Source organism: Carassius gibelio, chromosome B7 (assembly GCF_023724105.1).
Source record: "Carassius gibelio isolate Cgi1373 ecotype wild population from Czech Republic chromosome B7, carGib1.2-hapl.c, whole genome shotgun sequence".
In the NCBI taxonomy this organism is placed as follows: Eukaryota; Metazoa; Chordata; class Actinopteri; order Cypriniformes; family Cyprinidae; genus Carassius; species Carassius gibelio.
Window position 1 is genome coordinate 5,116,294 of NC_068402.1, and position 25,740 is coordinate 5,142,033.

The 25,740-nt window shown below is 39.3% G+C and overlaps 1 protein-coding gene across 1 annotated transcript in view; it reads right to left on the reverse strand.

The window, feature by feature from the left end:
- Positions 1–25,740, reverse strand: part of dnah2 (dynein, axonemal, heavy chain 2) — a 130,388-nt gene that overhangs the window by 84,609 nt on the left and 20,039 nt on the right. Inside the window, exons 10-23 of the mRNA XM_052562068.1 lie at positions 20,486–20,573; positions 19,663–19,865; positions 18,472–18,601; positions 17,596–17,778; positions 15,096–15,310; positions 14,471–14,617; positions 12,138–12,294; positions 8,680–8,919; positions 8,311–8,499; positions 3,279–3,426; positions 2,766–2,958; positions 1,661–1,861; positions 865–1,021; positions 518–692 (exon numbers count right to left, since the gene is read on the reverse strand). Of these exons, the coding sequence (XP_052418028.1) occupies positions 518–692; positions 865–1,021; positions 1,661–1,861; positions 2,766–2,958; positions 3,279–3,426; positions 8,311–8,499; positions 8,680–8,919; positions 12,138–12,294; positions 14,471–14,617; positions 15,096–15,310; positions 17,596–17,778; positions 18,472–18,601; positions 19,663–19,865; positions 20,486–20,573 (2,426 nt within the window). The remainder of the gene's footprint in view (positions 1–517; positions 693–864; positions 1,022–1,660; positions 1,862–2,765; positions 2,959–3,278; positions 3,427–8,310; positions 8,500–8,679; positions 8,920–12,137; positions 12,295–14,470; positions 14,618–15,095; positions 15,311–17,595; positions 17,779–18,471; positions 18,602–19,662; positions 19,866–20,485; positions 20,574–25,740) is intronic.

A 25,740-nucleotide genomic window follows, 5' to 3' on the forward strand; every position in this document is an offset into this window, starting at 1 on the left:
GCAGCGCGAGACAGAAAAAAGAATTTTTCAATCCCATTTTTAATAAAGCAAAGAATAACCAGCGCAGAGACACCAGCATGAGATAGAGCAGCATTACGGGACAATAAGAGAGAGAGAGAGAAAGAAAGAAACAGGGTGGCAGAAAGGCTGAGAGTGCAGTCAAGGGCAGGATGTCAGCGTGACGGTCACTTCTGCTGTAGGTGAGGCTCCATGGCGTTCTGAAACATTATCTCAAGGCTAATTGGTTGTGATGTGCCGTGGAGCATGTGGGAGGTTGATGGCTCTACCCAGCACTCCCCACCATGCAGAACACCCACAGTCCCAGAAAGCAAAGGCCTGCAGTGCCGCCCATGTAGCGAACTGACCTACAGAAAAAGAGGCATGCTGGGATGTGAAGCTCACAGTAGGGTCTGAGACAGCACTGGCAGTCATCCTACTGACCGTGTGTTTGTATGTCTGTGTTTTCCCATTCTGTAACATTCGAATCTCTCACGCTGATGTGTATGTGTGCGTTCACCATTGCTATTGAAGCTCTGCAGGGCAGACTGTGTCTTCTTCTTAAACTCCTCAGAGGAGAGGACCAGCCCACTCTTCATCATGTCTTTGTGTTTCTTCAACATGATGTTACTGTCAATCACAACCTGCTGGAACCGCACCCACTCTGAATTCAGAGCCTCCAGCAACTCCAACACCTACAGAGATGGAAAGAAAGAGCAAGAGAAAAAGAAAATCTAAGAGTGCTGAAATAAAAATAAAAGCACAGTGAAATATGGAATGGAGGCAAGAGATGAAAGTGTATTTAGAAGACGATTTGACTGGAACACCTGAGGGAGTGTATGTGTGTGTGTGTGGCGCGACACTCACAGCGGGGTCGACGGCAACCTCGTATTTCTCAAGGATGGCAAACTGCTCGTGGATGGGCGGAATCTGACTTTCTATCTTACTCAGATCTGCCTGCAGAGTTTCCAGAAGTTTTAGACTCTCTCCCAACTCCAGCAGAGTCTGAGGAGGCTGAGACACCCTGAAAACACACACAGCCAATGAATTAAATGAATTACACACAGTAACTCAGAACTAGTCACATATAGATGCTCAAAACATAATGAGCTGCCTACCAATGTAACTTTTTAGTATAAGTCGCTATGGAGTTGATAAGGAATTCTGAGTGGTTTTTAGCATGATGAAATGCTGTGGCAGGGCTGTTGCTACACAACAAAAATGCTAAATTTTGTAACTACAATAAAATGGACACTGAAATAAAAACTACTGCTAATTCAAAATATTAATAAAAAACTACAACAGTATCTCAACGATACCAAAATAACACTGGCTCAAGTCAAAAGAGGCCATCTCTGAATCTCCATGGTATTCTCTTGCTAGTCGATGGAACTATTTATTAAAGTGTCAGGCCATTAGCTTAGCAACAAGCTAATGCCAGACTCTATTGGAATCAACAGCGAGGTTTGTCGAGTCTCTTATGCTCTTCACGTGAGGGGTGTTAATTGCTGTGGCATGCATGAGTGACCATTAAAAGGGTCGCTGCCCATGAAGAGCGTTTCAAATTGGTCACTTATGAGGTTTCATTTCAGTTAGGATCCCAGCTGTTTATATAGAGAGCAGACAGTGAGGCACGATTTTGGAACGGAGCTCTCACACACACCTGAGAGCGTTTTCCTGCAGGAAGCTGTGCAATTCCTTTAGTTTGGCACTGGCCATAAGGCTGAGCAGCTGTGTGAACTTGCTCTGCCACTCGTTACAATGCTGCAACAGAGAGAATTTGAGCGGAGAACAGTCCAGCAACACAAACTGCAGACTTAACACTGTCTCCTCCTTCTGGACGTTATTCGCCACCTCTGTGTATCTGCACAAAGAGAGAGAGACAAAGCATAAATGAAGTATTCTCTACACTACATATTCTCATTACCGCTATTGTTGGTACATTTAAAGAAAAACAATGATTTTAATTATTACTAATTGACACTAAATTACTTTTATTTAAATTGATCTTTAAGATAATGTAATTTAATTGTTCATTTTTTTCCTCACTCATAATGGTTGCCCTATTAATATCAATTTAATTTGTCATCTCAGTACAACATACCTACTGTAAATGAAATTAAGTTTTTCGAGAAGAAAAAAATGATGTTCAGCATCATTTGATTTTGTGAGTGAGTGTGAAGATAAAGCAAGAAATTACATTAAACATAGTCATTTAGAATAAAATGTGTCTGTGCATGCATTAATTGATGTGAAAAAAACTTCACACAAGTGTCCTCCCAGCATGCACAAGGTCATTATGCACAATCAAACACAAAGTCTCTATCTCACTGCAAACACTCTCTTTCTGATTCACACACACACTCAAGCATCCATTGTTGACATGATAACGATTTGGCGAGTGCAGATCAAATCTATAGGGAAGAGATGTTGACCCTGCCCCTCTGTGCTACAGACATGTCAATAGTCTGAAAGGCCATCACATCATTTCTCATGTGACCTCAAACACACCCCTCTAGTGTGCTATCATGACTCATGCATTTTAAATCTCATAAGAGATGCATGTATGATAGTGAGAGAGAAACATGGTGAATCCTTCAGTGGATTTGTTCACTAAAGAAACTTTTATTTTACTAGTAGCACTGCGAATAATACAGAAGCTCACAAATCTTCCTAGCACATACTTTTTAGACCATTTAGACCCTGCTTTTACAACCTTAACAACTATTTTTTCTACAAAAAGAGAATGAAGGAACGTGACACCAGACCTGGCTATGTCAGCGTCAAAGGAGGTTACTGTAGGGTTGAGCCGCTGGTAGCGCTGTATAAAGCCGTCTTTTTCGATTTCCCAGATCTCTCTGTGTTTGTCCCAGGTCTTCAGGTAGGTCTGCAGGTAAGATGCATTAGTCACCATTCCTGCAGCTATAGCTCCCTGGATCTTACAGATCTCTTCATCTTGCTCTGAAACAGAAAATGAGTAAAACATTGTTGATGCCATTACATTAAGTAATACACAAATGATGATGGGAATGGATTTCTTTTCACCCAAAAATTTAAGTTCTCATCATCAATTAGTCACCCATGCGTCATTCACTTCCTTCTTTGAGTCGAATACAAAAGAAGGATTTTGTATAAAGAGAATGGATCCATACAATTCTTCATAATGACTATTATAGTTATGAGAGTTTGGAATGAGATGAAGGTGAGGAAACAGGAATAAAAAGAAGGCATGCTTGCAAACGTAGTGGGGATATGGCGAATGAGATGGAGAGAGGGTGTACCGATGATGCTGTGGATAGGTTTTCGCTGAGAAGCCTGGCGGGTCAGCAGGTCTGGCAGACGTTTGAACCCTGTCATGGTCTTGATGAGCTGAGAGCTAATGCTGTTCACTATGTGGGCCAGTTTCTGGAGAGAAGGGGAGAAATCCACCTGGAAAAACAAACACAAATACATTCAATGGAAATCATTTTGTGAAACAAACTGGAAAAATAATAAGGGCAAAATCGTTATATTCATTAATTACAAACTAGGGCTGCCAAATTATAACAACAATTACATTATCTAAATTCTGTTATTTATTTAAAAACTAAAAAGTTTGTAGTCAGTACGTTTTGTTAACACATATATAGCAATGATACATTACATTTATCAAAAGTGATAGTAAAGACATCTTGCAACAGAGTTATGTTACAAATTATTTCTATGTTGAAAATAAATGCTGTTTTGAAACTTTCAAATAATATACATATAGAGCTGTAGTCAAGTCCGGCCTTGTCGAGTCCAAGTCAAGTCCAAGTCCAGGACTAGTCGAGACCGAGTCAAGACCGAGTCCAAAGAGGTTCGAGTCCAAGTCAAGTCCAAGTCCAAAAGTTTCGAGTCCAAGTCCAAGACCGAGTCCAAATGAAAGAAAAAAGGGTCCTCTTCAAGACCACATACTTAACTACTGATAATGTTTGTGATGCGAGAGAAAGCATATCTCCTATTCTAAGAAAATCATTTTACATTATTATTTGTAATGATCAAAAAGCATGTGCAAAGTAACAACTCTGTAGGACAGGGGTCTCCAAACTACATCCTGGATGGCCAATGTCCTGAAAAGTTTAGCTCCAACTGGCCTTAAAACACCTGGAAGATTAGTGTGTCTAGTAAGAGCTTGATTAGGTTCAAGTGTGTATAATTAGGGTTAAAGCTAACAGGGGCGTTAAACAAGATCCTGGGCCCTATGCATAGGCAGTCCTGATGGGCCCCCATGGCCCCCACCCATGAAAATATCCAGGTAAAAAATATATATTTCAGATTCATATTTTTCAAGGACCCTCTCTTCCTTTGGGGCCTTGCTAATGAGTACTGGTTTTACCCCCAGTCCGACCCTGGGAGCTAAACTTGGATAAACAAACAAAGTTTGGAACTGTAAGGTCAAATAATTTGTATGTACTTTATTTTTTGTTGACATTATATCTGTGGTCAAAAATGTATATGACTATGCCTAATTGGCACAGTGCACAGACACACGCAAAGCTCGGGATATGACAAATGCGCGCAGCAAGGCTAGAATGGATACGTTTGGCTCTAATGGGCATGCGCACATAAATACAGCGAAATTTTTGTCATACTGCTCTAGGGCTTGCATAGACTAGTCGAGCTCTGTCGGAAACAATCGACTACTCCAGCATGCATTAACCATAATGCATACAAAGTGTTTGCAAGTACGACGTGAATTTTAGAATTACAATATTGCGTGGAGCTGTTACTATATGACCTTATCTATGTTGCATGTAAAAATAAAATATGTAATGTAATAATTAGGGTTGTGCCTGAAGCCGAATACCTTATTCGGAATGGCACGAATAATGGCTTAAAAAACGAATAACGCTCAAGGAATAATTCTGCCTGAATACTCGGCTAAAGCTGACAGAGTCTGGTGTTTGCTAGATAACAGGTGAGCCAGGGCATCAGCGCCAGAAGTGAATGAATGTAAACTTTATGAGTGAAAAGAGAGCAAATCAAACACCGCATTGTTGTTGCCTCTCTGTTTATCTCTCAGAAATCAGAGCGTTGCAAGAGTAATTTTACCTATAATAATACATCATAGCTACACGTTATATTATTTGTATTTATTTAAAAGGCAAATATCGAAAGCTTAGGCTACCATGATACGAATGAATGGAATAAGCACAGCGCGCTCACCGATCAAACAGCCCCGCTGCGCGTCTCAGTCTCTCAAAAACCAAACCAGTTCTCTCTCAAGAGTAGGCTAATAATCAGCTTCGATTCGGATACATTGTCTACTTGTCCTACATGTTTGCATCTTTACCTTTTGCTGGTTTGCGCGGCACACACACATTTGTTTAGTGAAGTTCATTAACATTAAGACTCGCTCAAAGTGTTCTGCGTAATGAAAATGTGTGCATTGAATAGATTCAGTCGTGTTCAAATGATCACTAAACTTTTGTCATGACATCTCTCTGCTTGCATGATAAATATTATTTTAGAAATTAATAATTATTTCAGTTTAACACGACATATTTGTTCAGTGATAACTACGAAAAAATATATAAAAAGTCATAACAGTCTTATCAAGTAACTGTACGATGTTGTATCCGAATGCAGATAGGAAAAATTTTGTGATTGTTACAGATACAAATACTGGCTGTTACATGAAAATGTAAATATGTAATGTCATATATAAAGTTTTTAAAATTTACATATGTAATTGTTGCATAAGGCTATACATTAATACGCCTTTATTGATAAAAAAAAAGAGGCTATCTAGGTGTAGACGTAAATAAAACACAATCTAGCAGGTAGAAAATTAAATTAGAAACATCTAAACTTCTCAGGTCGCAGTAAGTGCACCACTGGTCATGCACATCCTTTCCCGGAACAATACTGAAAGCTAAGGCAAGATGGAGAAACAGATGATCATAGCTGTACAAGGATAGCCATTTATTAAATGAATCTATTAGCAGAGCTACTGAAAGTGATTTTAAGTGCTGGAATTCCATTTATTCTTTGCTGAAACTTCTGCGTCATCATGGAGAGCGAGTCATGGTTGCCCAGCAACAGCAGACGCAACTGGAGCGCGAGCGCAGATTACAGAGTGCTTTGGAAATAAGGAGAGCGGCGCGCCTAGCGTCTTCCACACGTTTTCAGTCGCGACATCATGCAAATGTGGTTTTGTTTTGAAGGAGAAATTTTTTATTTTATTTTTTTGCTGGTCTCGGTCGAGACCAACTAGAAGACTTGGCGAGTCCAATGGCCAAGTCCGAGACAAGTCCGAGTGCAAATTCAAGGAGTCCGAGACAAGTCCGAGACGACAGAAAAATGTCTCGAGTCCGGACTCGAGTCCAAGACCGGACTCGAGTACTACAGCCCTATATACATATATTCAAAGACACATTAAAGGGGTTCTATTATGCTCTTATGCTCCTATTATACAAAGTCTTGATTTTGTTTTGGGGGTGTACTAGAACAGACTCTCATACTGGGTTGCTTGAAAAACACATTCTTTTTCACATGTTTTACATTATTACAGCACTTCTCTCCTCAGTCTGGCCTGAACGGCTCAAATGGTTCCTGTATCAAATGAAAGGCCACTTTCTGCAATACGAAATGTGATTGGTTAGCTAGGCCAGTGTGTGTTGTGATTGGCAGCACTCGACGTCTGGTCGAGAAATGTCATGCTCCTTACCATAGCCGCCTGCCAGCTTTAGTGTAAATACTGCGTCAAAATCAAATCAATTTGAGCGCGATTTAAACTCGGATGATTGCAACCACTCTAAGTTCTTCTGCCTTGGGAAAGTCATTTAGTGATAACACTCGGTGACTCCTCTAGTGCGTCTCATCCCATTCATCGATATGTGATATCACAAATCCTGGAAATATGCATTGTAGTCCAAACAAGTTGTTTGTTGTAGTTTTTAGAAAAGTTATTTCTGTTAAATAAAATATCTACTTTTGACTTGGACTTTGAGCTGTGTAACTTTGCTGATCTTTTTTTTATGCTCAAACAGCAACATTACAGACTGACTAAAGTTGAAAAAGTTAAAAAGCATAATAGTACCCCTTTTCATATTGATAGGCCAAAAATTTTTTGACTGTTCACATGTGAAGATTCATCATAAAAGTATGTAAATGTTACCACTCTGATTCTGCTAAGGAAAGTTTTCAAATATGGACTCATGAGTCTCAGATTCAGTTTGAATTTTTATTCCTGAAATAACAGAATCTTGATCTTGGTAGCTTGTCCAGTGTCTTGTGGTTTCTGTGACTGTTTATAATTGTCACTGTGAGAGCTGGAAAAGGTGTGACAAAGCAACTATTGGACAAGCGTGAATTCGGTTGTCGATCAACCTGACGGATATCCGTTTTGCTCTTGGTGTGAACAGACTATTCATCAATGATTTGTTTTGCTTATTCATTTTGCATTCAGTGCAAACGGGCCTTTAATGGTGTGTCCTGAGCTAGCATTAATGCATTTCCCTTCCCTCTGGCACTTAAAGTGCTTTGCCTGAGGCAGTCTGTCTCCACAGACCAATGCAACCACTGTCCCTAAAATACACTCAATTAAGTCACACTAACGTTTCTGCTTTTTCTTTCCCACTGTGTTTAGCTGACTAAGCATCATGGGACATCACCCATAGGCCTTAGTCCAAATATACCTCTGTAGAGCTGAGCAGAGTAGAGTGCTGAATAACGCAGCAGTGCTGCCGCAGCTGTGATCTTTAGAGGTCGTGGTGTTCTGAATGCCCTCTGCTTGATGTATGATAGTGTCTTTATGCTGTATGTAAAACACATGGCCAGCAGCTCTCCGTGACCAACACAATGATTTGCACTGACACAGTTTTTGTATTAATACTTTTTGCCTTGCAACCACAGAGTTTATGATGTCTAAATGTAAGGTAAGTGTCATCTCATCACGTAAGCAGGGGAAGTCGTGGCCTTATGGTTAGCGATTTGGACTCATGACCCAAAGGTTGCGAGTTTGAGTCTCGGGCCAACAGGAATTGTAGGTGGTAGGGAGGGAATGGTCAGTGCTCTCTCCACCTTCAATACCACATTATGCCCTTAAGCAAGGCACCGAACCCCCGGGCACCACAGCATAAAAGGCTGCCCACTACTCTGGGTGTGTGTTCACGGTGTGTGTGTTTACTGCTGTGTGTGTGTGTGTGTGTGTGTGTGCACTTTAGATGGGTTAAATACAGAGCATGAATTCTGACCATACTGGGCTGTATGTCACTTTCACTTCTTTTATCAATAGCCACTGCATTATTAGGTTTGACAAATATTAGATTTGAGTCTGTCTGTGTGTACCTGAGCAGGAGATCGAGGAGTCTGTTGTGTCAGTACCACCTCTACTCTGAATAAGGGGTTCGGAGATGTCTTGCCGTCTCCATTGATGGCTTTAGAGAGCTCCTGTAGTGAGCGCTTTATATTCACACGAAACGCCTCCTCAATCATTCGGTCCATCTTCTCCATGTATGACACCCAATGCTGTTGCACCTGAAAGCACACACAAATATAGAAGTCAATGGGAAGTCCTTACCATGACAACCTCAAGCTACTTTAGGTTGTGCATTGTGCGGATTTACACCAACATCATTCCTTAAACAAGGTAAATCATTAAATCACAATCTCAAAAAGTAGAAAAGATCCTAAGACACAACAAACAGACAGTCCAACCTCTGGGCCATCGAGGTGGAAGGTCCCGTAGACTCTGGCCATGATTTTGATGATGTCCTGGTGAGCGTTCTGCAGTCGGAGCAGCTGGCTACGCTGATGACTCTGCTGATCCTCCTGGAACTCCAGGTCTCCATAGACCATCTTGCCATCCACATGCACCAAAAGCAGCTCACTGATCTGCTCGCAGAGCCTAGAGGCAGCTAAGCTAGCTGCCTTATACTCATCCACCATTAACTGCACCTGTGGGAGAGATGAGAGATCAAAAGCAGAGAAAGCAGAAAAACATAGATAGAGAGCAAATGTTAATCTCAGAACACACAGCTTAGTAAACTGGAAGATTTGATCATTTTCTTTATAAAAGTTTTGCACAAAAGGCTTCTCTACAAAGCAATTGAGCAGCAAGCTTGCCTTAACGTCAAACACTATGTTACTGGATCATTTACAATAACACATTTTCTAATGCATATTGCAGACACAATTGTCAGGAATAACCTATTCTTGACATTGTTGTGCTATTATTTAAAATTAGATTACACTTTACTGGTCTTTCGCCGTTCCAAATCCACAATACTTAAGCAAGTATATATGGAAATACATGTTTTACCTGTAGTGAGGGGGAACACACAATTAGTTTTGACTAAATGCTCTGAGAAGAGTTATTGCACAAAGCAACCATTAAAAGCTCAGGTGCTCCTCCATTAGGCTGTCCCATCTAATGACCAAATTGAGGAAAATTAATTGCATTGAATTGCAAAGCAAAAAAAAAAAAAAAAAAAGGAGAGAGAGTGAGAGAAAAAAAAACAGAGTGAGAAAGTGTTGATGAAAATCTGAGTGGGACTTAACTGAAAACTAAAAACTAAACAAAAACAACCTTAAACACAAACAAAAAAGCAAAAACAAAAATAGCAAAAACAACACAAAAGAAAAGAAAAGAAAAGGCAGAACAGGTGTGAGAGTAATGTGGTGGGAGAAGGATGGAAAACACATTCAAACAGAGCAGCAGGGGTTTTCCAGCAGGATTTTCCAGCTCATGTCTGCCTCTCTCACTCTTCTACAGAAATAGATCTGATTTCAACCTATCCCTGTGCTTAAAATTAAAGGAGGCAGTTCTTATCCACAAAGCATCAAGCTTTCACATCCAACAGCTCTCTATTCAATCTGTGGAGGGCAGAGATGCTGAGACGTTTCTGAGAGTTTGCACAGAGGTTCTCAGAAGCATCTTACATGCCGCATAATCTCACACTTCCTTCCAGCTCTGGATCCAGCTCGTCTCATGACTTTTTCATGGGATGAAACGTGTCACATGAAATAAGCCTCAAAGGGGAAGATTACTCTACGTGCAGGAGTGTGTAGAATGTATACTTGCATTTCTAAGTGTGTGTGGGTGTGTGTAAGCTCAGATGTGTCGTGTTCTCCACACTTCTCCATTACCGCTGAAGCTGTTGCCAGCTCTGTTTTGGGCTCGAAGGATGTCTGACACTGACTCTGATGTGAACCTGATCCCACCCCTTCACCCCCCAGCTCTCTCCAGAAAGTGAGAGAGAACTGGGAACAGTGGCGGCATGAACGTGGCTGGCTGCCTTTTATTGTGAATGCTGGGGCTGTTTATACTGAGAGATGCCTGTGTGGCCTTTATTAAAGTAGATGGGGCATTCTGCTTGCATGCCTTTGTGTATGTGTGTGTGTGCGTCTTTACCACATGGCTAAAGGCCACTGCCAGTGCTTTAATATCATATTGCCTTGTACAATGTAAGAGTGATGGACAGCCAGCAGAGGAAGTGAATAGATTTCACAATTGCTCTCCACTGAGTTGCACTTCCATTCTCAGTAAAGCCTGCTGCCTTATTCTTGCATTACAAAAGCAATATCAGCCAGCAAAAAGGACACAGTTGTATCAGAACAAAACAACAGCAAAGTCTCCTGTTCCTGAAAAACCATAGCTAGGGTATAAAATTAATTTTTTTTTTCTACACCTGCCGATAGTGGGTGACTTGAGAAAGTTTACTAGCCATAAGTATTTCTTACCTGCCATTAAAGCTGCAGTAGGTAACTTTTGTAAAAATATATTTTTTACATATTTGTTAAACCTGTCATTATGTCCTGACAGTAGAATATGAGACAGATAATCTGTGAAAAAATCAAGCTCCTCTGGCTCCTCCCAGTGTCCTATTGCCATTAGCAGAAATACATCGCTCCCGGTAAGAAACAACCAATCAGAGGTCCGGTCCGTAACTTTGTCTGTGTTCAAAATGTAGAAAAATTTATATAATAAGCGAGTACACCATGAATCCATTTTCCAAACCGTGTTTTTAGCTTGTCCTGAATCACTAGGGTGCACCTATAATAAGTGTTAATATTCGGACTATTTTAGATTGCTTCGGGGATACCGCGGCGGAGTAACCCAGTACCTCTGTGATTCTTCATAGACATAAACAGAGAGAAGTAGATCTGGCTACAATGTTCTTCCGCAAGACGCAAGCAGTTCTGTTTATTAACCGCTAGAGCATCAAAAGTTACCTACCGCAGCTTTAAGATATATTCTGCACTAGATTTTATTGAAAAATACACTACTGTCCAAAAAGAGAGAAAAAAAAATAAATGAATGTTCTTTTCTGCTGAGATGCATTAAACTGATCAATAGTGACAGTAAAGACTTGCACTGTTTCCAAAAATTTACTATTTTACATAAATGCTTTAAAACTTTCTATTCATCAAGGAATCCTAACATAAAAAAAGGATCACAGTTTCTACTGTTTTCTTAGAAAGAGCGTAAGTATACATGGGAAACAATCTGATTTATATAGTTGATGTCTTTCTAATAAAGTGCCAGCTATCTGTTATATTTATGTCAAAGCCAGCACTTCTTCTCACAGTCCAAACCCTAACCTGTTGGTCTATCTCCTAAGATGTGAGAAAAGTTCTAAACCCCTTAAAACTAACTACAACTGAAATCCAAAATTCTTGTCTACACTCAATGTAAAAGTTGTAAACATCTGTCATTCACTATAGATGTGTGCTTTATAAGCTTTTAAACAGCAAGCTTATATTTGTCCTGCCAGATATCTGCATTTGCTGTCTGTTACACAGCTCAAATCTCAGACCACATCTTAAACCTGTGGTACTCTGTAAAACAAGAAACTAGATGTCTAGAATTCTCTTCAATTTTTGGACTCAGGAGGTTTCTCTACTTAAGAAACCAGACTGCTGTCCACATCGGGCTTCTTGCCTAGCTAGCTGTCCATCAGCTTTACCAGACAGACCATGCTGGCTGACCAGCTCCACTAGCTATGTTTTTCTAGTGGCAATGCACTGGACCAGCATTGAAATTCATATTGCTCTGATCAGGGCAAATCCAGAAAATCTCTGTCTGCCTGAGGAACACAAGCTTTTCACTCTACCATCTGTTTGGCCACAGTTTTCTGTTGTGTGTATTTGCGTGTGTGAAAGAAACTACTGACCTTGTTGGCGTGCACTCTGCAGTCATTGATAAAGACGTTGGCTGTTCCTTTTGTGGACCAGTGCAGTTTTGAAAGGCCTGGCTGGATTTTCCGATCCAGGAACCGAATTCTCTCAGAAAAGAGGCCCATCTCATCTGCATTTAGAGCCTTAATGATTCTAATTGAGATTGAACACAAACATATAAGGTTAAGTTCACTGTTGTTTATTCCCCCATTTTCATCTTAAGTCTTTCAGGCATTGACAAGTTTCTTTCACAGCATTTTTCAAAAACAAGCAAGGCCATTTTAAAAGCATAACAGAACACGAGGGTGGTAAAAATGGATTAACAAGTCTTATTGGATGTGCTTTGCCATTTGGGGCAAGTGGCCTGTTTAGCTTGTGTTGGGTTTAAGTGTTTGTTTCCAGCTGGCATGTGTAGAATGCATTAAATGTGGTAACAATACTGACAGAGATGACTCACTCTGTCCCTCTGAGAGTTACAATGAGTCCTCCAGTCTGAAGAGCATGTGTTTGTGTGTGTGTGTGTGTGTGTGTGTATACTTATGTGAGAGAGGAGGAGGTTTTTATTCACAACAGAATGAGGGACATAAGTGTGAATTGTTTTGCTCAGTGGAAGTATGTGTGTGTGTGTGTGTGCATTTAATTCAAGTGCTTTTCTCCAGATTGGATGTGATAAAGTCTTGAATGGAGATGTGTATAATGTAGAGGTGTAACGTTAGACAAACATGACGGTTTGGTACGTACCTCGGTTTTAACATCATGGTTTGGTATGATTTTGGTAAAGCAGCAGTTTTTTTTTTTTTTTAAATAAACAGTGGTTTATTGAACAAGTTGCTCTTTCTTTAAATACATTCAGTTACAGTCTAAATTTTAGCTCAGCTTATGTTTAAAACTGTAGGGAGCATTTCTTTACATTATAAAGTTAAAATTAGGCCTAACAACTTAAACCAACCTTAAATATACCTACCATTTATTTTTAAATAAACTTAACTTTACAAAAAATTTTATGCAAACATGTAAATTGCACATAATGCAGTTTTTAAATTAACTTACAAATAATAATATTTCTAAGCTATTTGTTGAAATTAGGGGTGCGCGGCTGATCATTAATGCGCATCTCGTCAGTAAAGCCGGTTCTCTAATCAGCGGTAAATCAGCCCCGACAAAACATTGAACAACGTTTTTTTAAACAGAAACGGTGATGCGTTGAACACACTGTTCTGATGACGCAAGAGTTGCAACTATGGCAGCTGAGAAGGCCATTCTTTGTCTTCTTTGTGAAGAATTTTCAGACCCATCTATTTAGCCTCACATACTGACTTTATTTGTAGTTCATATGGTTTTAATACCCTGTATTTTCTTTCTCATTTTTAGGAAAAGCACTTAATTACCATTGTTTATTTCTATACCAAATGTCATACACTTGCAATGAAGCTAAAAATATAAACAACTACATCATTATGTTGATATCCTATATTTTTACAATAAAACTTACGACAAACATGTCTTCTAATATCCTCAGTTGTTGCGTATGCCGAGCTGCAACGAACACATTTGTACATTATTTTCCTTGAAGCCATTGTGCGAGTTCACTTTAATACCGCGTGCTTTATAAACATGTTGCTGCTGATTTGACTGCAGTTCTGACACACCCACCAAACAAGAGAAAACGCATCTCAAACCCCGTTGCACACCGGTGCACGCCGTTTCCAGGAAAAATGACCGTCAACGCGGAAACCGTAGCAAAACGTTGCGCACTGTTTTGAACTTGAACATGCCCCTGCTGTTACTACACAGAGCCATTGTTAACTGAGATGCGCAAATAAACGCTGATAATGAACGTGGATTTGCGCAGCATGTAGGTTTTATGATTTTAATTAATCAGACATGCTTTTCAATTAATACACCTTAATTTAACAATGTAAAAGGAGTGGAGAAAAATTTAAACTGAAAAAAATGGAATCCAGAAAAATGAAAACAGAAAAAATGGAATTTGGACAAAAATAAAAAGGAGCTTGGGAAAAAATAAAACAGAGTTCATAGGGCCCTACATTAGAGAGCTGCTTTAATTATTTTATATAATATTTGCATATACAACTTAAAAGCCTAATTTCTTAAACTGTGTTATTTTCAAGCATTAAATAAAAAATGTATCACACCTAAATAGATATAATACTACATGAAATAATTACATATTTTTACATTTAAATAAAAACTTGGGATTTGCGGAAAATACCATCTTTATTATTATTATTAAAAAATATGTTTTATGAAGAGTAAACGTGTACTGTATGGGACGCCCGAAAAGTCAGTCTTTGTCAGCCATACCAACCTGTTATAGTCTCTAACAACTAGGAGGACATTCTCTCTCAGGTTGTGGAGTTCCTCTCTGCGCTGATACACCTCTGTCACATAGTGAGGGATCTCGAAGAGCAGTCGGTCCCAGTAATGAATCTCATTAAACATCTTCAACAGGTTCCTGAACACATAAACAGGGTTTTACATTTCAAGTCTGTGTATTTGTGCTCACACTTGAATATTCAGCATGTATAAAACATCTTCAGTAATGACTTCAGAGCATAATACATGACTAATTTAATTATTTGAAAGGGTTTGAATGGGTTGCTTAAGGACTTAATAATTAACAGCATTCAAAACATATTCAACTTCAAGTCTAACGGAATATTCAGGGTGGCATAGGATTTAATCCATTGCTATCAATTGGATTAATATTATTATTTAATATTATTTATTTCCCTGAGCGGATAAAGTGAGAAGTGGATGTTCTTTGATATTTGTATACTGTCCTCATCATTAAAGCTAAAAAGTGTAAATAAATTTTTCTGATTTTTTTATAGCTGAATCTTGTGCCATAAAACTATGGACAAAAACATCCCTGGTCAGTAACATGAAACAGTGAACACCGAGGTACTGGAGGAGTTTGTGTAATCACGTACTTGTTAAAGTTGATGTCCAGCGGGCCTGTCTTCCCTTTACAGCGGATCATGAGTGGCTGGTTGAGACTGCTGAGACACTCTCTGTTCAGACTCTGACTCCAGTCTGTGAAGATCCTCCTCACCTTCTCATCCAGAGTCTGACACAGCTTAGCATAATTCACATGCACCTCCTCGCCACTGCTGACGTGTGGGAGGAAATGAGCACGCCGAAGAACCTAGATGTGCAAAAAACACACACAAACAGATGGGATGAGCTCAGAGAGAACGCAGAGAACACTCATCTCATCACTTACAAACAAACAACGTCTTGAAATCTTACCAACTCACATATGCAAGGTCACAAACAATCAAAGCAACTGTCAGAGCACAGCTAAGCTAAACAAACCAAAGGTAAACATAGCAACAAATGAAGGCTAAACTTCGCTCATGTTAGGAATGTCTCAGGCTACGTAGGAACTATGTAAACATTTTACAACTTCTAATCAGACCATCAATAAGCTCTGGTTTCTGTCTTCCTTTCTTTTCTCCATGGGCCTTTTTGGCATCAATTGTGGAGAAATGCAACATAATCATATCTGCGTCCAATTAAAGCTTACGTCTGCTCTTAATTGCCTTCTTAAAGAAAAGCGGAAAAATGAATTTAAACACAATGGAGATGTGCTTTGCAAGCAAACTGAAGAATGAGAGAAAGATGAGAAGCAAAAGAAAGAGAAAGCCAAAGAGAGCGAAATAGAGAGGAAGGGTGAGTGAAACAGAAAGTGACGAAAAGAATGACAGCGATATCGTTGACTTGATTGCAAATTAAAACAGACACCATTTCAACTGAACAGAGATGACATCAATGAATTCAATGATGAACTGCCTTTAACTATCATTTTGCATTATTGAGACACTGTTTTCCAAATGAATGTTGTTCAGTGCTTTGGCGCAATCTATTTTGTTTAAAGCACTATATAAATAAAGGTGATTGATTGATTGATTGAATGAGAGAGGGAGTATGTAGAGGCACAGCTGGCTTTAATAGCATTAGGGCCTGTGTGACTGGATCCTGGCTGAGCTCCAGGGCCTCTGCTTGGGCCCCTCACTGGCCTCTGACACAAGGCTCTTAGCTCAACACAGAGAAGAGCTCATCAGTGGAGTTAAGCTATCTTGTGACACCTTCCAAATTTACCCTGATGGAAGTTTTTGGATGGAATCTGATTCATTTGTCCATAAACCCCAATAGAGTTCACCTACTGTACAAAAGGGGGAGGAAAAAAGGGTACAGCCTACAGATAGGGATTGGACTGATTAGTCACTATGTGAGCGCTCCTTGGCTCCACTCATATACCGTTCATGCTCATCGGAACAGCAAAGTCCACTCAAAAATCGAGCCGACAGGAAACATCGATGTAGTAGTACAGTACTGTTTCAGTCTGCAACAGCCCTACTGTAACATGATGTGGTATGTGGGCAACTCTGGTAACACTTCCCTCTCATTCATTGATCTGCTAACCACTATGTTAGGCTCACGTGTTCTGATAATAACAGCTTTATAGGACTAAACATTATTTGGATATAACTGGTAAAATAAAAAAAACGAAATCTCTTAATAGCCCTTCTCTTAGTCCAACCTGAAATACTAAAAAGCAATTTATTTCATTTGTATCGTTATTATTTTTTGTGCTATCATTAGTCATTTGTTTATTTGTTGTTATTTTATTACTGACTGCTTACTTGTCATTTGTTATTCAATTTAAAGTTGCAAATCAAGCTATTGTGTTCAATAATAATCTGAGTGAGCAAAAATATGTGAGATAGCTAGTTATAATGGTAATTAAACAATGTTTGCATATAAATAAAAGAATACATGAAAGTCTACCATATAAATTGGTCGCTTAATTAGAAATTAGCATGTGTGTGATCCTGGAGCAAAAAAAACAGTCTTAAGTCGCTGGGGTATATTTTTAGCAATAGCCAAAAAAAGCATTGTATGGGTCAAGTCTTTTCTTTTATGCCATAAATCATAAGGATATTAAGTAAATATCATGTTCCATGAAGATATTTTGTAAATTTACTACTGGAAATATATCGAAACGTAATTTTTGATTCGTAATATGCATTGCTAAGAATTCATTCACAACTTTATAGGTGATTTTATCAGTATATACATTTTTTTGCAACCTTAGATTTGAGATTTTCAAATAGTTGTATCTCGGCCAAATATTGTTTGATCCTAATAAACCATACATCAACGGAAAGCTTATTTATTCAGATTTCAGATGGTGTATAAATATAAAAATTATTAAAAGATTGAAATGAAAATAACATTTCTTTCTGTTCTGAATTCTCCAGCAGAGAAAACAGTATTTTTGCATTCAGAGAATTTCATTAAAATCATTATGAACTGGTATTGGATAAAAAAACAAATTGCAACCAGTTCTGAATCAAAAGAGTTCTTGATTCACAACCCTGATCTTGTAGTTGTTTTAGGTTAACCTCTCTTTAATATTAATATCACCTCCATGGGTCTTTCTATCCGTGATCGGAGTGCTCGAGTCCAATGCCCCTGTCCTGCGTGTCGAGGCATCTGAGCAGGTGTGAGAGATGACAGTCTGCACATCACCAAATTAATATCACTCAGCTCAGCATTAAGCAATGCGTATACATCCACCGTCTTTCTGTCAATGGTCCGTTTGATTGCCTAAGAAAGATATCAAAGAGAAACACTCAGGAAATGTGTAAAATGTGGTAAAATTACTGTAATACACAGCCTCTTATGGCTTGACTCTTTATGTGAATGAACACTCTCAGAAACCACAAATTACTGCTATGATCGTTATGTTAACTAGTTGTCTTCATAATGTCTACCCATGCCTTGTTATTCTAGAAATTATTTATTTGATTAGTTTTTTTTTATTATTAAGTTGGTTTCACCTTCACTGGCACCTTTTTGTTTTTGACTTTTTATTATTCATTGTAATGTTTTAGCTATTATTCATGTAAAACAGTCTAGTCAATGCACCACTTTAAAATTTTGATAAGCTGAATGACAAAATGAAAGGAAAGAGGAGGAACAAAACAAACTGAATAAGACCGAGGGGGAAGGCACAGCCAGGAGAGATGATGGTGATTAACGAGGTAAACACATCTTAATGACAACAAATAAAGAGATTGGTGACACAGGTGAGAGAGCAGTGAGCTTATATGTGTGCGTGAGGTCCTGCTACTGACCTCCTGAGTAAATGTCATCAGAAGTCTGTGTGTGGTCTGTTCTGCGCTTGCAATTTGTATTCACTGTATTTGCTAAGAAGAGCAGCAGTCTGACAGTGTGCAAGGTTTTAAAGGAGCTGATAAAGTGTGTGTGAATTGAAGGCTAAGTGTGTGTGAGAAAGACCTCTCGTCCAGACAGGTGCTGAAACACATCAAGCAGCTGTACGCCTTCCTCCACACAGTTCACCGTCTCGAAGGTCGAAGTGATCAAATTCTGCATCATCACCTCCAGATCTTTCACTTTACCACGGAATCTAAAAACACAAACACACACACGGATAAACAAGAGGCACAAAACAAAGAAGTGGGTAGAGCTGTACAGCATGTTCCAAACACAAATCAGTGCCCTCTATTCAAAGGCAGAGTCTAGCACACACACACACACTCTCGGCCATAAATGGAGGCTGGTATTGATTTGGGTGCTCTCAATATGCTGAGACACTATGAAACACCTGCCCCAGACACAAGCACAGCTGTTTGTCTTGGCAACAACATCCTAACCCTATGACCCGCCTCGGCCCCAATCCATCATGGCCATCAGATGCACACGCTCGCTCACGCACTGTTCGCTTTCCCAAGGTCCGTCAGTGCCTGGGGCGGGGGTACGAGGGGATAATGGTCTCTGGTGGCTGATGGGCAGCCCTGGTTCTGTCACACAGACGAGACGGTCATGATGGTATTCAGATAAGCAGCCAAACTGCCTGCTGTCACAAACAGTTGTGAATGACAATAGGGGCACGCTGGGCTCAGGCAGAAAGGCAAAGTGATCTTCTCTCCGCTGCACATACATTTAGGCAGAATATTCATGAAAAATATCTATATGATCCCAATATGCGGGTCATTATATGCATATTTATGAAGATATGCTAATATGAGATGTATGGAAATTCCCAAAGGCCAGCAGGCCAATAAGCAGTCGAGAATGACAAACATTCATAAATATACATGAGAACCAGAAGGACTGACTGCTTCATAGACAGGCTGGCAGAAAGACAGACACACAGTTTGACGCATTTTGCGTGTCACTACACAACAAAACTAGATCGCTTCCATTACAGTCAATGGAGCTGTCTACAGTGCAAGAGCCAGATCTGGCACCTTCATTTTGCATTTTGGCTCACAGCTGACTGGTCTCTGATTAGTGGACATTCAGAGGTGATGTGCAGCTTACTGCAAATGCAACACTGGTCACTTCCAGTGTAGGCATCGTGTCTGGCATATGGACAGAATGTAGCTCCTCGAACAATCAAAGCCAGCTATTTCACAGTACCTCTCTTTTTCTCTGTGCCCTGATCAATTTACAAACACACTGCACCTGCTGTAGTCCTCATGCCAAGAGGGATTTCTGACATCCAGGATGTCCTTAACAGAGCGCAGGACGTGCAGGCTGTTGTCAAAGGTTGCCTCTATGTACAGCAGTCTCTGAGTGACCTCTGACCCCTGACGTCCAGCAAAGCATGGCAATGGCACTCGCTCACCCTCTTCCCAGCGAGCAAACTGCTGCTGACACTCACACACCTGAAATAAAGAGAATGTGTTAGAGAAACAAACTTATGCAAAAATGGTTTCATTGGAATTTGTTTTTAGAACAAAAATTTTGTAAATAAATTTTTTAAACTGCAAGTTTGTAAATAGAATAGATATTCAATATACTGTATTCTATTTTACAAAAAGTGCAACAGTCATTTTATTGCACAAAAAAAGAAGAAAAAAAGAATGAAACAAAATAGCTCATGAATTTCAGTTTGACCTCCTATGCTTGATATACAACAATTTCTGAAGGCTAAGCATCTCTTCTTACTAACCATTTGTTGAAAGAGAAAAAGTGTTTCAAGCCCTATTTATGGAAAGTACCAATAGTATGAGGAACTAGTAGGAGCACACAGCAAAAAAATGTGCATGAATAATTATAAAAATGACAAGTGATATAAAAAACAGCTCTCAGCAAGGACAGGAGTCCTGGGAAATATGAAAAATGAAAGCAATAAAGACACACAGAGACGTGAATTATTGAGAAATCTGAGAGGAGATCTGGATGTGTGTTTGAGAAAGTAGGGTGTAAAAATTCTGCATGCATTTGGAAAATGTACAGTTTGTGAATGGGAGTTTGTTTGCATCATTTTGTAGTGTTTGCTCACCTCTATTAGATCTTTGCATCTCCGCACAAAGGAATCCACCAGAGCAAATATGGTAATCTGGTCAAGCGACCACCCTTGGGAAGAGTATCTAAAAATACAAAGATAAAGAGTAAAATAGAAAGTTCATACATCTTCATCCTCATTTTTGTTTCTACAGAGCAGGGCTGTAAGGGAAAGCAGAGAAAAATGGAGAAGTCTGCTGTGTCACTACTCCCTTGCTAAAGGTTTTCACATTTCACTCGCCGCACGAGAAAAACAAAACAACGGCAGTAGCTGGCTGCCAGCCAGAGCAGCGAGGGATCAGGTCAGAAATGATCTGTCATAGGCATAATTGCATCCGCCAAAGTTCCATATCAGCCAGCCTGGCGTTCCTCAGATTGCTTTTCACACCTCATTCTTCTACTGATGGAAAGCTAATCCTCACTGCCGCTCACAGACAAACACCTTTAGTGGGGCAGAGAGGAACCCAGGGTCACAGGGAGGGGAAAAGAGAGGGAGCGCAAGAGAGATATGTAGAAAAAGAGAGTAAGACTTCAGCGGGATGACTCTGTTACCAGATGGCATGATAGTACATGTCAATTGAGTGATTTAGTCAAAGGGAGAGAGCAAATCCATGGCCTTGTTCTGAGGCACTGCCAACAATCTTGGAACTAGGAACTCTGTCATACTGGTCCTCTTATGAAAGCAGACCCTTTTACTAGCCGTTTCCTCACAGTTCAAAGCTGATGTCAAGATACAATGGGACTCTGGTCATTTAGAACGATCCGCTTGCCAGCGTTTTGGGATTTCTTTTAATGTGCGGCCCCTATCTTAGGATGTATGGGGTAACAACAGGCCAACTGATAAGTTCTAGGAAGGTCTCCACGCATAAAACAAAAATTCCCTTTTCATCTTTCATACTACTTTGATTTATGCAAAGATTTTTTTCTATTTATTTTTAAAGAGAAAAATAACCGCTGTCTGGAGCAACGACTAAAGTACGATTTTCACCTAGCACGGAGATCATAGTCACCAGAGCGGAGGATGAGGGCTTAAATTGAAATGCGGCCAAAGCTTTAATGACTGAGATTCAAAAACACATTGAAATGACGGTGAGCCGCGCACCAGCAATCAGTTCTCCTGAATCATTTACAGGACCGCCTGGCACGAGCATCTCCACTTCGTCTTTTAAATCCTTAATCACCAGTTAGCCCATGTTATTTCTGAAGGAACGGAGCTGCGCCATGCTGCTCAGTTCACTGCGAAACACTTAATATCGCCATGAATTGTGGTCAGTTTGACAGCTATGCCCTTTAACCACGGGGATAAACAGCCAATATGAATGTTTTGGCATGTGAAAAAGCGTAAATCCGTCCAAATTGGTGTCTAATTAAAGACGGGCTTATACGGGGAGTAATAATGCTCCAGTAAACGGCTGTCATGCAAAAGAAAGGAAAAATAGGGCCGGGGGAGGACAACTTTTATACAACTAAAAGAGGGATTGGGAGGAAGGATAATAGACAGAGATGAACAAAGATGTTTTGGAAAGAGAGAGAGAGAGTGTAAGTGATTATGAGAGAGACATGATCCAGTGGTGTAGGTCTCAGAGAAGGTCGTCATTGGGCCCAAAGTGATGAATGCACTGTCTAAACACACAGGAGGACACAGAGGTGAATGTCAGACATAGGCAGTAACACAGATTACAGACGATAAGCTATCTTTATGTTTATTCTCTTACACGCTCTCTGGCTCCAGGGTCACATCCCTTTGAACGAGTTACTGCATACCATGAACCATGATAAAACGCTATTACTACACCCAGCAAGGTTAGAGATGTTGATTTAAACAGAGTATGTGAGAGAGTGGATCAGACTAAGAAGTTAAGCACTTACGGAAAATAAATGAGTGGAATCAGTGAAATGCAAACAACTGACTGCATTTTCACATAAACAGACAAAATATTAATTAAAATGAAATACGTGTTTACAACAAGCCTCCTCCGTTATTGGTCCTAACCAGACAATACAGAAGGGAGTTTGGGGACAACTGTGTTAGGGGCAGTTTAAATTAAATTTAATAAGATTCTCTCTCAGTCTGAGTGGGAAAAAAAGACTCCGGAGTTACATAAAAATATTTTTGGATTTCCAATATTTTTCTACTTCTGTCTGAATTTTTTATGCCCATGAATTCAAAGTAATACCCATTTTATCTTTAAGTTGTTAGGTTAGAAGTGAACATGAATGAAAACACTCTCACTGGTAGCCGTCTTACAAGATTTCATCATAGCTGTGATGTCAGTGGCAATTTTAACATTAGGAAATGCAGTAAAATCAAAAGTGTATGATGAAATTGAGAATTTGATCTGTAAAATGAAATATGTAATGAACATCTAGTGTTAAAGTTGACGGTCCTATACACACACTTACACACACACAGACAGACACAAAATGGCAAGGCAGTAAATCAGTGTGACTCACAGAGCAGTTAAAATAGTTATGTTCTGTGCATTTAAACTCATGCACACACACACAAAAATAAATCTGCATGTCTTTCTTTCAAAGCATGACTCCCTGAACAGTTAGTGGCAGTGGTACCATGGCAATGTTTCTAACCATGACAGATATTTTATGAGGTCATCCTTGTTTCAGAAGGTCTGAAAGGATTTAAGCTCCATAATTATACAGAAGAACAACCAGGCTGACCACAAGGGTTATGATTCATTTGGGGAATTGTCAGGAAAATCTGACATGATTGACTTGTAATTCAATAAATAAGAATTCAATAAAAAAAATATTAAAAAGAGGGAGTTAAAGGAAAAGAGAGTGGTGGAGAGAAAGAGCACTTGAAGGAAAGGGTAAAGTCAAAGAGAAGGCAATGAAAGATACTTTATTGATTTTATTACTATTTCATACATTTAGTTTAAGTTCTCAGTTTTGGTTTCATTTCAGTATCAATTTGATCAATCAATTTTCTACTGTATTGTGAAGTACATCCGAGTAAAAATGATTATCAAAAAAAAAAAAAAAAAACAATTGGCAGGGACTTATTATTTAAGAAGCTAGTATTGCATCCAAAACATAGATTTGCCAATATGCTAAGATCTGTAATCAAAAATCAAAGGCTGAGCACACAGCTTTGATACGGATGAAATCTCTTCTGAAATCTGAAATTACTTCTTGAGGAAAGACTCCATTTGCTTTCCATTAAATCTCATTATTGTCAAGGATCATCACTTGAGATATTATAGAGATGTCATTTGTGGTTTTGTTTCATATGAGAGTGAAAGTGAAAAAATAGGTGGAGAAGAAAGTGTTCAAGGCAAAAATAATAATAATTTGACTGAATTATAAAATCTGTGAAATGGCAAAAAAAAAGAAAAAATAAAGAGTCAAGAAAAGGAGAGGCCACCAGGAGGACAGAGGATAAAGGGCATGCTGCAGCTAACACCACATTAATCATGTCACAACACACACACATATTTAAACATACACATGCACCAAGAGGTTGAACAAACCAGCTTATGTGATCTCTACTCATACGTATGATGCCAGTAAAATAGCTCTGGAGAAAAACACAGGTGACCTTTTGATTCATGGCTGTCCAGACTGATAGAGTTGACGGCTGGCTTTGATCAATCATTTCTCTGAAAGTATCTGACGTGATGTGAGCTGCAACAGTGCCAATGTCACTTGCTAATTTTCTGGTCCTCATGTCTGTGCAAAGAACAACACAATGATGGCAAAATACGACAAAGGGCATTTGCTTGCTGTTTAGTACTAATACACACAACCACAAGTCTCCAAGACGTCGACCCACAGCTGAACTCTGAAGACATATGTGAGTGTGTGCATAATGGTCTTCCTCCTCAAACTGAAAAGACTAAACCGCAAGCATCTGGATCCAGCTTTAACATTGGCCATTTATAACGCTGTCTGCTTTATACAGGGCATTCAATCTCGCACTCAATACATCGTAAAGCAGGGACAATCAAATCCTACCTCGGAGGCCTGCCGTGCCTTAAGTTTTTAGTTGCAGCGCTGTATTGAATTTACTAGTGCAGCAATCGATTCACTTCAAGTGCTGCCATCGGCCCAGGCCGCAGGAGTGCAGGCTATTATTGCTGCAGCTGGCAGGTCATTAATGGTACTGCAACAACAAATGGCCCATAATAACAATACTAGCATGCTCTTCTGTAATGATTCTATTCACAAGTTCTAAAACGTATAGGATTCCTGATGCTCTAGTGCATTCAGTAAACATAGTATCTTTACTGAGTAAAAAAAAACAACTATAGATCTTATCTCTAAAGTGGGATTTTTTTCTCTCAAATATCAATATACTTAATAACAGACTCTATAGAACAGAAGCACAAATCTGAGTATATCATTTTGATGAATACCCTGAATGTCCGAACTGCCTCAATCAGATAAAACATCAGATCCATGACTATGCCAGTGTTGTCAGCATTATGAATAGGGTTCGGAACGAGAACCGGCTCTGTTTTTTTTTTTAAAGAACCGGAACTGTGAGTTCTTAGTTTCAGTTCCATAACGGTTCTGGTGTGACATGTGACCAAGTGCTGTGAGCAGCCTTCCGCCAGTGTTCTGATGATTCTGCGTTTCCCATAACGGATGTCACCTGCCATCACTAAATTACATTATATTTGTCCCATATTGTCATTAATATACATACTGGCTTCAACTTGGACCACTAAATAAATAGACTGCTGTTGTTATATAAGTATGAGGGTTAGATTATTTAGTGTACAAGTCATTTCAAGAGTGATAAAGTGATAGAAAATATTTATTTTCATGCATTTTAAATGTTTAAAAATGACTCATTGCATCACACCATCTTCATACCGCATTATTATTTGTAAAAGAGGGGCTTTATGGAGTGTGTGTATACATGGATATAAGTATAACAGTTTATATTTCATTAATTTAGGGAAATTAACAAGTGTCTTAGCTCTCAAGAGACTATTTGGCCAGCCAGCTCATTCCTGCTTGGAAAGCAATATGTTATTAATAGTGTAAAAAACATCAACTTTGAAACACCTGCTGATTGATGGACTACCATTACTCAACATTACGTACTACCTTCCAGCAACACTCTATTCAGTGAAGGTAAAATAGCAAAAAAACATAGTAATAGTTCATTTAAATGGAACCAGAACCGGTACTTTAAAATTTGTATACTGTGATATATGTTGAATTTTGACATTGCCAACCTTTAAATTAAGTTGACAGTAAGTAACAAACAGTATTGAGCATTGA